Genomic DNA, 16,930 nt, shown 5'->3' on the forward strand with positions numbered 1-16,930 from the left:
ACGGGGATAAAGCGATTTTCCATCCCTTAGGCTGAAGAACGTGGCCCTACAAGTGTAAACAGGACTGGTAAAAGGCGTTAAGCGAGATAAGCTCTTAAGATATCAAAGAATATAAGATGTTTTTATTTTTTTTTTTTTATATTTCTTACTACCTATGTTTCTATTAAACTTGGAAAAATTAATTGAACATAATTTTTTTTACAGTATTAAAATACCGCGAAACTTAAAGTTTTAATGTTACTTCCATAATTGGATTTTTTAAATTTTATAATCCTGATATTTACTTTTTATGCAAATGGATAATAAGTATTTGAATTAATTGGACTAAAAAAAAAAGCAATTAAACTAAAATTGGATATCACTAAAAATAAAAACGGAGAATCATAACACTTTGTATTATATAATCAATTCTATATTAATGTGAATTTTTTTCTTTTATTGTGCACTTTTATATTTTTTATCTGAATATGAGATACTATATCATTTATGCAACGGTTTTTCCTGAGACTTTTATTTTTGGCAATTACTATCACTGTTGATGATTTTAACTCTCTACTTTTCTTCTGTATCAGAAAAGAAATCTAGGCTCATAAAAAAGGAAACTATAGATTTATTTTAATATCTTTATAGTATATCTTCTTATATATATTCTTTGAGATATATATATGTTCTCAAGTCAGTTAGCACACACATCCTCCCTTGACTTATTCTTAAATCTGTTCATACTTATATCTCCCCTTACTTTAAATCTTTGATATAATACTTCGCGTGGGGTTGCGAAAAGCCATAAAAACGATCTTAGTGAAGTTATAAGTATAAAAATTCTCACTGCACCCTTAGCAAATAGGACAAGCTTCCAGAGGTATGGGGCAAAAAATGGCACGGAAAGTATGGACGAATGAGTTGCTTCGAGCAAAAAATCGCGTCACGCGTCTCTTCATCCCGCGAAAAATTTTCTTCGCACTTCCCTCTACCATCCACATTCACCCTCCTCGCTCGCCATTCGTTACTTTTTCGTATTGCTCCTTCGCCTCCGTTTCTTCCCCCGCAACTTAAAGAAAGTTGCGCAATTTGTTCTCCTTCTGCCCTTCGATGTATAGACTGTCCCAGAATTTGCATCATTCTTTTCAAGTAAAGATATTAGATGCACGAATAAACGAAGAAAAACATCGATTTTTTCAATACTGAGACATAATTTTCAATATATGAATAAACGATTAAATTCATAACAGGAAAATATGTATATGACTAAATATGTAGAAATAATATTTCTTTATTAATATTCACAGAGTAAGCATTGCAACTTTATAATAGTTATTATTTTAATGTAATTATTGCGATAATGTATTCCGATAATGTTCGATTGCGTTTAATTTTATTTCAATGAGTATTTATATTGCTTATCTTTCCTATTGTGCACATTACATCGATACGCCAATTGAAAATGCTAGTAAACCGGAAGTAATACGCGCGTTATGATGTTATTAATTAAGACAATAAATTTGTTAACCAACTAATTACGGGCTGTAATATACCAAATTTTCAAGCGGATAAAATGGCATATAATTTATTTGTTTGTCCGGCAAAATTGAATCAGGAGCCATAATGAATGTGATAATTATTAAAATTAACGATGAGAAATTACTGAAATTTATTCATTTTTATAACTACAGATGTGCTATAGATGTATACACAAAACAGATATTTACTAATATAATTTATATCTATACTAGATATTTGTTTTTAAACTAACAAAAAAGTTTAAATTATTCCATTATTTCGTTTAATAAATATGTAAATAAATTATTTAAAAAGAAATTAATTAGTTTTATTAATACTTTTTTTTTAATATTCTTTGGAAGAAAAATAAATATTTAAAAAATCTTTCAAAAATTCTTTTGATTTTACAAGGTTTTTAATTCTCTTTGGAAAACATATTTTATATATATGATAAAAAATCTCTTAAGAATACTTTTTCTGTTATTAAAGGGATCTTAAATTCGTTTTCTTGTCGCTCACATAAATATTCGGTGAGTTATATCGTACAAGTTATTTGTTCCTTAACCTTAAACCGTGAAAATCATCTAATGGCGTTTGTAGAATAAGATAGACCCTATCGATCAATAAGAGCGGCATTAGCAATAGAGAGTTTATGAGCGCGAGCTCGTCATAACGGCTTACTAGCGAATAAATCGGCGGTAAACGGCCGGCGTGCGCGATTTATTCGCTCGTCGTGGAGCAGAGAGCTGAAAAGAGGCGTTTCCGAGTGGCAATAACGGATGGGATAATAATTGAAATTAGGAGGCGGTGGCGGAAGGGCTAATACGCTCGCGCGCCGCTCGAGAGCAGCTGGTCGAGTTCGTCGAGCCGGCAATTAAATCCCTGACGTATCGCGACCGCGATCTCCGCCTTAAGCCCGTACTAACGTGATGGAACGCGCGGCCCTTTTCCCGCAAAACGGCTCCGTGAATTCGCCTGCATGTAAATTACGCACTTTGCACGTTTGCATTAAAGATCGTCGGATATCCTGAAAGGAGCGGTACCGCGATTGTCGTCAAGTCTGCAGCGAGCAGCGTGTCCCATGAGAAAATAATTGCGACGATGGCTGCAGAAAAAGACATATTTAATAAGGAAAAATATTCTGTTTTGAGAAATACATAGCTTCATAACTTTCAAGTTCTTTTACTCCGTTTTGTAAAATAGTCGGAAACAACTGCAACTTCGTTAATTATCAATGAAGTTGTAGCGCTCCTGCGCTCCACTGTTTTGAGTATTTTTAGTTCTCGTTTTAGTTTACAGAATATTTTTGTAGCAAGCAACTTCATTAAATTATTAATAAAGTTGCAATAATGCAGATATATTCTGTAAAACACAAAACAACTTACAGTTTTTGAAATAAGTTTGTGTTCTTCTTATAACCAACACCTTAATAAAAACAGATCATAATAATAATTCAATTAATTTTAGCCCAAAATTAAAAAATTTAATTTTGTAAACATGTACGTACAGAGTAATTTATATTTTATAATTTAATTTAATTTAAAATCTAGTTTTTTGAGGTTTAATTTCAGATTAATGTTTCAGTTATTTTCTGCAAAAGCAGAAATATACATTTTCATAAAATCTAGAAATAAATATGCGAAAACAGCGGATTCTTGCGAGCTTTCTCACCTAAACGTACAGAGTACTATCAATACAATGCCTTCACTTTTACTCATTCATTCACCGCAGAATAATATTCCCATCAACGATGATGTCGTTATCAGAACCGTTCAGAAGAAAAGGGGATATCGATAGAGAGCGAAATAAGTTGGTGACAAAGTGGGAAGGAGGAAGCGGTACTTTTCTGGAACGATAGGCATCTCCAGACGGTCTGCGATGAACTACCCTTAACCGTATTCAACCCCTCGACCCTTCGAGGGTAATAAACGACTGTCTAGAGCGCATAAAGAGCGAATTCGACTCGCAAGGATCTTTATGGTGTCCCTCTGACAAACGGTTTGGTGCTTGAGTGCCGATCTTCGTCAAGATTGCAGCTGGATCGCTCGTCTACTATTTCACTTTGTATGTCCCACGGCACTTTTGGCCTCGTATACGCAATGTCCTCTGGCGTAGTGTTGCACCAACGTTCAATTACAGATTCTTCAATAAATTGTCTATTTACTTTTTAGATTCTTCAATCTTGAAAATAAATAATTTCCATAGTGTCCATTACTACTGTACATATAATATAGGCGAAAAGGGTTTTCTAGATATAACTTTTTAGACAAATTTTAAAAATAAAATTAAATATGTGTATATATTTTTTTATTGGACGTATGATGTTTTTTTTAACATTTTACAGCTCTTCTTTTCTTTTTTAAAAAGAAGAAGCATTATTGAGTATAAACGTGTATTTTTATTCTTTCAATTCTTTTATTTGCCATCTTTTCTTAAAAGTTATAGTCATTTTTACTGCTTTCGCACACGAAAAACTTCTTCATAACTGCGATTCTGACTCGTCAATTTTGCACCGTAATCCGGTTTTTGCGCTCTTCGAATTGCACTCATCCGACTCCTCGATCACTTTCCTCTAGTCTTTTCAGCGATTTCAAATAATAAACGGATCAGCGCGGAAGCACTCGGGTGCAACTACTTGACAAATGATCCCCGGCGACGATTCCCGATTTCTCTTCATCATGATGACGTTCGTGGATACTTTGTTTTATTCGCGTACCGTATCGCGTTCGCGTTCGCCCGAGACGGAGTAATTCCTGGCATGAAATTTCGCTCTCTAAAAAAGAATTCCCGCGATACCTTAGCGTCGCATGAGCTTTCAACGCGACTCATCCCTAATTACACATCTGTCTTAATCCATATTATAATCCTTATCTCTCATTTTTCGCAGTTTTCTACAAAGTTTATTACGATCCCTATAAAATTATTTTCATTATAATATAACATCATCAAAATATATTTTATTATAAAAATGTGTAATGTGTGACTATTATTAAAATATAAAAATAATTAAATTTAGTAAGATCTTATCCGAAAAATAATATATATTTACAATGATATATGTATATAATTAAGTTAAAAGTTGATAAAATTTATTAAACGTTTATATTTATTTGTTGAAATAAAAATCAAATATTTTAACTTTTTTAATAAAAAATTTAGATTCATATATATACACGCAAGTAAATTCGATGAAGCTTTGATATTTAAAACAGTAAGTTTAAAAATAAAAAATTTCATATATATGTTAATTGCGTATGGTATAATATTTAAATTTTATAAAAAATTAATTCACATGAGTAAAAAGAGATTAAAACTTTTCGAACATCGATGAATAAAATTCTTGTCGCATAAAACGCTACGTCTAATCTTCATTTAAGGACAAATTTGAGTTTCCCAATCTTTCTGTGAGTACGCCAACTACAAATCCTCATTCTAATTGCAGAACTTGCTCGACATTCACGCAACGACTATATTAAGGCACAAAAAATAAATTAAATTCTCTCTATTCGATTTTCTCTAATTTTTGTCAAAATCGAAGTTAAACACGACGAGCGTCGCGTTTGCAATTTATTACTGTATTTCGACATTTTCCCATAGTCGTTCTCACGATTTGTAGACCAATACTGCCCATTTTGAATCACACAGACAGATGCGTATCGTTCGATTTTCGATATCCATTCCTTGAGCGTTTATTCTCCGTGGCTCGTCTCAATAGTATCGACTAGTAGTCTATAGCACTAGTGACCTCGGTTATTACTATCGCCTCTCTCCCCGCCCCCTCCCTCTCCCCTTGTCCCTCTGTCCCCCTCTCCTCTCTCTCTTTCTCGATTGTCCCAGATTTGCCGAAACTTCGATGCAAGATCAGTATCCTTGTTTCGTCGAGATTTCACCAGTCGAGATATTGCCCGTTCAAATACTCCCTCATCCACTTAGTGTCCATCTCTTCGCTTCTCCTCAATCGGTCCTTATCTCTTTCAAAGAGGAAGCATCATCTCGCGTTCGACGCTTTATCAAATGACTAAGTAATAATAGGCTTCTGAAGCATCAATTCGAAGCTGATAAATATTTTGATGAAGTTACACCATTACGTGAAACATCCAATATTAAGTAAATTCATATAAAAAAAAACATGTTTGGAAAATTATATAAATATTTCAATCACGTTTCTAACTTTTTTTCTGAATAAAACATTCACACACACATTTTGATAAAAAGAAATTAACTATTATATATAAAAGAATACGTATTGAAATGTGCATTGTTTTGTGCATGTTATCAATAAAACTTCATGTTATCAGCACGTTATCATAATATATTATCGTACTGTTATTTTAAGTACTCGCGTATAGATACATGACTTGGTCTCGGAAATTAATCTAACTTGAAACCCAAGACATTATATACCGTGTCTCCTGTTTTGTTATTTCTGTATACTCAGCTATCACATTCCATTATTCAAATTCTCATACATATAAGTCTCCGTCTACAGGCGTCGCATGACAGATTTTTTAAATTACGTTGACTATATATCACTTACGCTTCACGCTTCATTCATCGCATCGCGCAAATCGTGACATAATAATCTCTCCGCAATTTATTTGCACAAGTCTTCACGTAACACCGTCGGCGGCGATGCTTTCCCTGTTAACTCGGCTACGGTATTCCCAAACTTTGCATACTAATTAACCGCGCGTTTATCTGTTCTCTCTATCTCGTACTCGAGAGACCTCTTCCCATTTGGGGGACGATTCTACTTTTTGTTACCTATCTCCGCACCACTTCATGCGCGCTGATTAAATATTCTTTTATCTCCTATTTGTACGCGGTTTTATCGACAAGTACATGCGCTCGTGACTATGTTATTACGGCGCTTTCGTCCTGTTAAAACTTCGCGTAACGACGCTATAGCTCCTCTATTCATTACCATTGAGTTGACGAGCTTTTACGAAGTACGTCGATGCGTTTTCGATATCATGACGATTGTGATCACATAAGTTTCAATTCTATTATCGAATCGTAATACGTATATCATTTTATATATTGTATTACTTGATTCCAATAATAAATGTGCAAAAAATACTATACTTGTTATTCCTTATTAATATCTACAGTATATCGTGTAATGGTTTTTTTTTAAATAATTTTTTCAAGAATTGTAAAATTGTCTAATTTTAACAATTTTAATGTACATTTTAGTAACTTTTATAATATAATTTAGTAATTTTAATATCATTTTAGTAATTTAACCAATTTACCAGTTTACGTATGTAATTCTCGTTAAAAGGATATTTTGCTACATAATTATATACACGTAAATTGCGTAAGCGGATAATCAAAAAATTAAATACCGTAAAACATATAAGTAAAATCTTTATCAAAAAAGCTCAACAATACAAGAATAAATAAACATTGACATTCAAATCATAAATTAATGCTGAATTTGAAGCCGTCTAGTTTAATAAACTCATAACGAAAGATAAAGTGACATTTTTCATTCTTTTTTTTTTATATTCATAACATTTTCTTACTATATTTCACATGTTAAATAAAGATTTCATTATCGCTATAAACAACTGTGAGTCAAATTTACCGTCATTTTTCTGACTTCTTGAATCTTATAATTAATTATCTTTACTTTCTTCAGTTTGTTTTTTCCTTTATTGGTTTATGTATGATTTAGGCGCAAATTGGCAGAAAATATCGGAAGAACAAAAATATATCTTAATTTTAACTTCTTCTCTGATTTTCTTCGTAAATAATAGATAGTACAATTCAATAAAGTAATGTGAATAAATTATATTACCAGAACATGAAAATATCGACATAATCGGTAGTTTATAATATAATTCAATCATAGTGTAATTCAATAACTTTTCATAGTAAATAAACAATAAATCTAGTTATAAATTTATTCACAAATTCATTATTTATTCGTTAAACTCCACATGCTAATTGTTTAAAATTACATTTTGCATTCAAAGTACCTCGAGGGCACTTTAAATATATTATTTAATTATAAATTAAATTAAATTCCTCCAACCGTAACAACAAAACTATTTATTATTAATCTCAAATGTAATTTTCATAATGAACATAACAAGTCAAGTCTGACTTATTCAGGAATCAAGAAATAAAATTTATACTTCTCGAGAATCTAATATAGTTTCATAATTTTGTCGTATAGCTGTCCGATTAACAGTGTTTCTGTTTTTTATTTTAAAAAGAAAAGGGGAAAAGAAAAAGATTTGAGCAAAATTCTAAAATAAAAAAAAATAAAAAAATCGTTTCACACACTATACGTTCTTTTTGCGGACAAAATCTTTTTATTTCACTCCGTCCGTGAATCCTTTCACGCCGTCTTTCACGACCGCTAATTAACGATCTCGTTATCTTCACGGACGATTGCGCGCGACATTTGTACGGTAAACGTGACATGCTTCGCCGTTTTCCCGCCACTTGATTTTCCGTCTTCGACGTGCCCCCCCATTGTCTCCGCTAAGTGCCCAGGGTAAAAGTAATTGGTCGCGCGTCGAATGAGCCGGAACACTCCCGATAACGCTTATCGACGCTGAACATGCGAGCAAATTGCGAACGCACGCGAGTACGTGACGGTTTCGTCAGCAAGTCGCGAAAAAAGCAGAAAACGAGCATAATATTCACGAGCAGCTTCGGAATTGCATTCGCATAGGTATTTACATTTTTCTCTCTCTCTCCTCCCTCCCCCCTCTCTATCTTCCTCCCTCTGTCTCTGCCTCTTTCTCTATCTTTATACAAGTAAATTATGAATTTGGAAAAAGAACTAGATGATATCAAACATAAATAGCATTGTTAAAAGTTAGACAGATCAAGAGTGCGTGTGCAGAAAAATACTCGACACAAGTCAAACACAATATTTTTCAAAAACAGAAATAAAGTCAAATAAAAATGTCAAATAAATAAACGTAATGGCTGCTTTTGTAAAATAAAGATTTGTACAATACAGTGAATTAATAGATAAATCAATATTATGCTGTTATTGTATTTCGTCGAGAACTCTTCCAATTTTCTGGGAAAGTGTCGCCAAGTTGCGATTTAGGATAGTTCGCAGCGCGTGAACATTTTCGCACGAGTTTGCTAACCGCTCAGGCAATAAAAACCGGTGAGAGCAAAGGGAAAGGAGGAGAAAAACGCGACGGGAAGTCGCTGAAGGATTCTTGCAATTACGGGAGTTTTAGCGGCACGAGTAGTGCGACTCGAAGTATGCGCTCGCGGGACGCATAGTAGTCGGGCACATATTTGAACACGGGGTGAAATGAGAACTGCTCGGGAGAATATTTCCCACCGAATTCCACGTTTCACGCGTTTACGTCGTCGTCGACATATTACTTCGGCGACGTAAATTAAAAACTTCGTTTCCGCACGCCACTTCGGTTACTCGCTTTTCTTTGATCCGCTGAGCGTGCGGGGTTTTTTTCGTGGTTTTCGCGGTTTCGTTTTGTTAACTACTACCTACAACGAGAACGCAATATGATATTTCGGCGAAAAAGGATAATCGGTAATTCCAGAAGAGTTTTACAACAACTCCTGTTGCAAAACTCCTCTGGGAACGGTATTGTGCAAAGAAACATGCAGCTTTACACTTATAAAAGCGCCACGGATTTCATACATTATCCTTATTTTCCATACTTTGTATAAATACTAATTTTGTATAACTTATTAGCTGTGATAAAAATTGTAAACAGTATCCTGTTATTAATTTCAAAATGAAGTCGGTTTCTTCATGTCTAATACCTTAAGCTAACGTTTCCAATCTTGTAAACCTTATATGGTTATGTTTTAATAATTTATTTTTTTTAATTTATGCAAAAGATGTTAAAATACAAAATATATCGCTTCAAAGTTATGTAGCTTATCTGCAAGTCGAAACTAGCACGACGTTGTTTCGCCATAGATATTAGATATATACTGCAATAACTTTGCAGTCAGGTCATGTATATATGCATATTTAAAAGCCAGCATTATACACTGCTCTTTTAAAATAATAAATTATGTTTGTTGTATACATGTAATTTATATTTTTCACAAAGATAATATTCTAAAGAAATAGCAACAAGTAAACAATTCTAAAGTTCTACGAGATTTTCTAAAGATTTTGTATGCACATAAGGTAACAATTTTATATTCAACGTGCACAAGTAAATTTTCAATTTCATTCAGTGTCTAATTAATTCAATCGATTTTCCATCAATTGTCAATTTTGCACAGTTAAAGATAATATTCGCGCGGAATAAATTCGCATGATATGTCGATCACAACATTTTCGCACGCGTCGGAAAATCTATGCGTTTCTCGCTCTCGCGTCCGGCATGCACGGGTTCTTATCATTGTCACTTTCCAGCCGAGCGACCGACTTTCTCCCCTGCTGGTAGCTGCTCGTTCACCCCCTTGGTAGACCCATCGACGTACCCCTTTAGCGCGCCGCGCCGGCCAGATCCGCAGCGTGGCGCGGCATCACCGCCGGTGCGGCACATGCGCGCGCCCCCCATCGTCGTATATCTATAAGGGTAGCTACCCTCGGCGAGGCCGGTCAGTTCTCGCCCGTCCGGGGAATCGGGCCGCCGTTCGCGAGATTGTGTTCTCACCTTCGTTTCGGTCTTCATCGTCCACTCGATAAGGCACAAACGCGAATTGTTTCACCGACGGGAAATAAACGCCACGATGCTGGCCTCGATCTGAAAATTCATCCCTCGGGAGTGCAGCTCACGTAATACAAGACGCTGTAAGGTGTCGTATGCCAGTCGAGGATTGTGTATCGGTCTCGCTGGCGTCACTGATGGGTAAAAGTGTCCTCGCCGAGGGAGGAGTGACGATACACAGTAAGAATCTCATACTAAGAGAAAACGCGGTCGAGTCAAACCTTGCTCATCCAAGAAGTCGCTTCAGGTGATAAAATTTCAGTAAAGGTGTGATATCAGATATTGCGTATATACAGCCATACATATGTGTTCGATCAGATGACGAGGGAGTTGATTAATGCAAACGAAATATGTGTCGGTTCAATTGTTTTGCATCGACGATGCTGGACAACTTGAACGACAATTCCATTGCGTATCGTTTGGCAATGTTGATTTTAATTAAATCGATGTGATCAATTTTGATCAGTTGCCGCTTCAATTATTTTTTTTAGCAATACAGAATAATAACCTTATGAGAATAATTAACACCAGCAATATCGCGCATTAATAACGTAATTGTATTGTGTCCATCAACGTTGACTAAATAACTGCAGCAATATGTGACAATATCAGTGAACGGCATGGGCGTATTGATGGCGATGATGTTGGCTAACACAAGTGGAATGTGTAGCGATTTAATAGTCACATGTTATCCGGCAATACGTTGGCCGAAGCACTACCAAAATTCTACAGCAATCACTTGCCAATTCGTTTGTCAGCAATATGGGGCAATATAGAATGAGAGGTACGAGTTCGACGAACGAGCGAAGTTACTCGACAGTGGGCGGAATGTGCACAAATTTAATTGTTTTATACTGCCAGTGTTGACCAACCGAAATCCTATAGCGATACGAGTGAGTGCCGTATAGATAAATTTGGTTAAAATCGACAGGATATGTACAGATATAATTCTTGTATATCGGGAATAATGACTAATTGAATTTGTTACAACAAATCATTGCAAGTTTCGATTTGTTGATACACATAGTACCTAAATGAATTTAACAGTAAGTTGTATAACTAAGAAAAGCTACGTTCTATTTTCCAATATTATTTTCTAAGTAGACTAAAAATAATGACCAATCGATACATTAACTACAAACCATTTTCGTAAGTTTATTAGAGTTTATAGAATTTGATTGATTCTAAGAATTAATGAAAAATGAAACGATTTAATTTAATAAAATATTTTAATTACAATTAATGTTTGAAAAATGCTGCAATGATCAGTTGTCGAATTCGTAGCGATACGAAATAATGTAAATATAAAGAATTAATAATTATCAGAAAAACTTGTGTTAACTTTGAGCAATTTGATCATTTAAAAAAAATCTTTTGAAAATTAAAAAAACAATTTTTTAATAAGAACGGTAAGACATTTTTGTAGTGTGATGATTAAAGTAAAATAATTAATAACACCCTCTCATTTATTCGAAATGCATTCCTACAATGTTTGACAGCAACGATATTATAACATTAATCACATTAGTGTATTTAACAGTGTAATCGTGAGAATTTTAATTAAAATTACAAGCATATTTAATTAACCGATCATGATTCGATTATTAATGCGGATATATAATATATCATAAATAGATTACGCGAGTAAAATTTATTTTAATTCTAAAACTTTATTTTATTTTGAATAAAAAAATTTATTTTAATAATTTTTACTTTTAAATATAATTTTTTAATAAAATAACTTGAATAGTATATTTTTGCTAAAATAAATGAAACTCAAAACGTTCGCGAAACAAGCTTTGCTTATCATGCAGAAAGAAATATCTTCAGCTCGAATGACTTGTCTTTGACCTAAGAAGAGCACTGCAATTAGATAGAAGGTTTGATGTCGAACAGCATGCTTCAGATACAATCATATATGATTGCTCTCTGAACTTCAGAAATGCGATATCATTACAATACAATTTCCAACAAATCCTGACGAGAAAATATGCGGAACTTATTTCTGTACTTTGTGACCTCATTATTCGAATCGTAATTAAAACAGTGAAAAAGAGAAAACGTGACAAACGCTCGTAAACGCAAACGATAAAAATATATCTACAAAATTAATTAATATCTGTAATTGCGATCGGTTTTATATAAAGCGATTAATGTTTATATTTAATCCAAACGTTTGATTATATTGCTATATATAATGATATTTTTTGCTGTTTTACGATATTTGTATCAGTAATTATTGTGTATATTCCCATCAAAGAGGAATCAAACTCCGCCTTAAACTCTCAACTTTTAACACATAAATAATACAGCATCCGCTATGCTCGAACACTTTATTTAAACATCTGCTCGCAAAATTGTTGATACCAAGCGACTGAGTTTAATTAACACGTTTTCCGTATTCGTCGCAGAAGATTTCTGTAATTTCGTCGGAATAGGATTCCCTGCGAAGGGATTCTCCTCAGGTGTAATCGAGTGTGGCGCATCTTCGTCTCCAGAACGGTCTCCGGAGAGATTATGAATTAGCGAGCGTGTTTGCCGAGACAATCTCGGACTCGTAGACGTTAGTTGGCGATATCCCACACGCGTCTCTCGGAATCTAGTTCATCGTGTTTAGCTAACGTCAAATGAGTTATTCCGCATGAGAGCACAAAACGGATTCGCTGCTTACTGTGCGGTATTACTACTTGCCAAGAGAGAGAGAGAGAGAGAGAGAGAGAGAGAAAGAGAGTATATACATATAAATTCTTTATATTTCACATTATCCCTCTCATCAAGAATCTCTGTGAACATGTTAAAATTTTCCTCGTGTAATAGTTAATTTGGCCAACTAACTCAGAGATTTTTTTTCAATGAATGTTATATTGGCTGCTATTCCGTTTTTAGATTTTTCTATCAAAAATTACAAGTTTTTAAAAATAAAATTAATTTGAAAAATATTTAAAAAAATTATTTGTCACGCAGTTTTTACAATTTTTTAATTTGTTTGTAATTGATTAGAAAAACGTTTATTTCTAGTGGGGTTTAAAAGTTCCAGTAAAAACTAAAATGAACTCGAGAAGTCGAAAGAAAAGAATTAAAGAAACAGAAACTTAAGAAAGACAAAACAATTTGAACAAGTAGTTTGTTACCCACAAACGCAAAAATTCATTGTACCGCAAAGAGGGAATCGGATATCGAAAACATCAATTCGATAGCTCGAAACCCAATGCTATCGCTAGTATTGCAAGTATCTATATTGTAATTGTATTTAGAATGGAATAGAATACTGTCGAAGCTCCTCTTGAAACAACATTCCCTAAGGCATTGTAGAAATAGTTGCAGAATATGTACAATATATAAGATCTTTAATTATTAATCCAGATTAATTAATTATTAATAACAGATAATTTAAAATAAAGTTAATATTTTCTAAATAAACGAACTGACAAAAAGTTTAGTATTTCTAACAACTATTAGTATTTAAAACATTAAACATTTTGTAATTAAATTTCAAGTTAAATTTTTGTTAAAGTCTATTCGAAAAATTGAATCCCTCTATTATATTTATATTGTAACTCTTTGTCAATTTTTTATTTTGAAGGAAGTATCTCGACATTGAATTTATCAAGAATAATAAGCCTTCATTTTACAAGGCAGAATAATAATTGTAAAAGATTTGTAATTTTAAACGTTTTGCGGTTAATTTCGAATCTAGTCGAATTCCTATATTAGTATCATGAATTCTAGAGATTCCTCTACCGGTACAAAAGCGTTTGATTAATGTTGAACGCGCGTGTGATAAATGATCGACGTCTTGGCGAAGAGGAAGATGATGGAGAATCACTGGCCTAGTGCTCTCTAGCGGCTCGTCGCTATAGTTTGATCGAAGGGGTATTTTCTTCCCCTCAAACACGCGGAAGCTTCTTTCAGAAGATAAACCGCTCTCTTTCAGCCTCCGTGCCGCCCTCAGGGCGCGGCCAAAGGGGCACGAAAGTTTTCCCGGAAGATTCACAAAAGATTTTTTGGCTGCGTCGCGACGTAATCCGGACAAGACCAACGGAGTACCGTTTAGAAAATTTATAAGAAACTAACGAAGAAGTTCTCACGACCGGAAACTCTCGAGATATCCGAAAATGCGATCTCGTTCATTCGTAGAATAGAGTCTGAATATAATTCAAAGAAGGAGAAATAAAGGGGCTTGATAAAGAAATAAAATTCTCGATGCCTTAAATACCTTGGAGATGATAGAGAGCTTAGTATATTAAATAATAGTAATATATAGAATAACAGTCAATATTATAGAATTAATCTTATACAATATATTCAAGTAAATGTAAAACTTATTGAATTCTTATTACTGATTTTAATCTGAAAGATGCTTTAACTCAAACAAATAATGGAAATAAATTAATATTATTATATAGAAAAGTTTTGAAAAAATAATTTGTCCGATTCAATTGAATTACACAACTAAAAAATAGACTCAAGTTAATTAATTCAAAAATATCCAAAAATAAAATGAACTCTGTATAGAACTATGGTAACAAATTATATTTTCCTTCGAAATCCTTTGAGTTTAGCCATTCATGCTGTTAATTAAATTGCTCTCGCTTTTTGTTATATATATAAAATTAAAAATTGAACTTCTTGAAGACAACTTATTGAATGTGATGCATCGCGCGTCAAATCGTTAGCGTGCCTGACACATGTACGAGCCTTATAATCCTGGTGCTCGCAGCAAAACTAGGTCGAACTTTCACATAGGAGGAAATTAGGGACGAGTTTCCGCGTGCATCATTTCTGTCGAGATAGAGAGGGGAAGGGGAATCGATCCCAGAATTATTAGGTAATTACCATGGTGCGGCGGGAATAATTCCAGAATCGATTAGGACGTAATCGGGGGAATGAGTTAGAAGCAGAGGCCTGCCAAACAGGTCAGTATTTTCAAAACTCTTCCTTTGTAGAGATTAAATGCCAATTCGTTTAATATTAGATTGCTCACGTATGTTTACTGAGTGAGAACTGAGTGAGATTATGAAGATTGGAAATAGGAGGCAGAAACTATTAGAACTGTTCTCTTTCAATTTTAATGAATTTTAAATTAAGTAAACATTAAAGAAAGATATCGAATAATATTTGCGTTATAGGATAGAAATAATTTTGTTATGCGCGAAATTGTCAGGGAAATCAGGAAAGTTACACGCTAAGAGAAGGACTTCGCGGACGAGCAAGGCTATGTGATACACTTCGCTGCACATATTTATTGTAATATTTCAAAAGTAATAGTAATCCTCGGAATCAGAAAAATCAGAATATGAAATAAATTTTGCAGAAAATCGAGAACGTACCATTACAACGAGGAGGGCTTTATATGAGACAATCTTACGATCTCGTCAACCCTTAATGTCTCCATCGTGAGCCGTCGACAGCTGCTCTACGCGCGAAGACGCGGTCCTACGGGACTCGGAATCAACGTAGTGTAAACGAGAGAACGGGCGGATAAAGATAAGGCTAAAGACGATGGGAGTGCCGGACGTGGAGCAGGCCAAGAAGCGACTCCAGGATATACTGAGGCGAGCGCAGAAGCTTGAGATACCGACACAAGAGGTGATCTCGACGAGAACTGCGCGTAAATTGCTCGCCAGAACGCGCAATGTCCTGGCATGGACTATCTGGATCGGAGTGTTCGTCGTCCTGCTCACTGGCGTTGTCTACGCTCGTTGGCCTACACGACAGGACGTGGAAACCGTCAGGACCGTGCTGAGGCGAACAGTCAGTATCAATATATTATTAAATATCACGTTGTAACAAACATCCTTACGTCCATCTTTCACAAATAAAAAATTCACTTTAAAAGGTCTATAGATAGGTCTTTTTCGAGAAACACAATTCATGAACGTAATGGCAACAATATGAATGGATATCCCCTCTTCTAATCGCCATCGATTTCCAAACTCGTGATATTCTTCGCGACGAGGAAAAGGGTTGAATTTTTCAATTCGCATAAAATTTTCTTAAACGCGAATTTCCGCTTTCGTTTCCATACGAAGGAAAAATAAAGCTTCCTTCTCGGAGTTGAAAATTTTCTTCTTGCTTCTATATTCTTGCCGTACCCTGCGTCTTCTATGTCTTATGACACAATCTTGTTGCATATCATTTTTATACTGCAGAAAACATGTCAATGGCTTTGACTTTCTAATAAATATTCGCTGGTCATATACACGCACCATACTTTTTCTGTAAAAAGTATTTTGTCATATTGACATGTAAGGTATTCAAGAAATTTTCACTAAATGCGTAACTCACATTTCATCGCTCAATGTTTATTTCTACTTAAATTCTTGTTTAAAATAATTCACATTTGATTGATAGTTATAGCAATTTTATGTCTTCTAATTCTGGGTTAATAATAATTTACTAATACAAATTTTAATAATATTAATATTAATAACTAAATTAGATCTTTGATTTCTAAATAGTCAAAAAAAATGTTAAGATAATAAAATACAATGTATCTGATATTAATCAATGACATCTCTATATGTCTCTCAACCAATATACCTATTTTTTATTTAATTCTAAATTTCAATAAATAACTAACTAATATAACTAACTAATATAATATCGTTGATTACACTATTTAAATTTCGCTGATTTTGGAAAGTTAACCAATTAAGCTCGCAGCGGTCACATGCTGGTATGGTCGATAACGCCGATCACGATGAAGGAGGGAGAACGTTAGAGATACTAAAATAAAATCGCTCGACCAGTGA

The 16,930-nt window shown here is 34.1% G+C and overlaps 1 protein-coding gene across 1 annotated transcript in view; it reads left to right on the forward strand.

The window, feature by feature from the left end:
• Window positions 1–10,296: 10,296 nt before the first annotated feature.
• LOC108748619 overlaps window positions 10,297–16,930 on the forward strand; it is a 97,181-nt gene continuing 90,547 nt past the window's right edge. Inside the window, exons 1-2 of the mRNA XM_018486867.1 lie at window positions 10,297–10,355; window positions 15,490–15,929. Of these exons, the coding sequence (XP_018342369.1) occupies window positions 15,678–15,929 (252 nt within the window). The 5' untranslated portion in view covers window positions 10,297–10,355; window positions 15,490–15,677. The remainder of the gene's footprint in view (window positions 10,356–15,489; window positions 15,930–16,930) is intronic.

The sequence above is a fragment of the Trachymyrmex septentrionalis genome, unplaced genomic scaffold (genome assembly GCF_001594115.1).
Source record: "Trachymyrmex septentrionalis isolate Tsep2-gDNA-1 unplaced genomic scaffold, Tsep1.0 scaffold24, whole genome shotgun sequence".
NCBI classification, from domain to species: Eukaryota; Metazoa; Arthropoda; class Insecta; order Hymenoptera; family Formicidae; genus Trachymyrmex; species Trachymyrmex septentrionalis.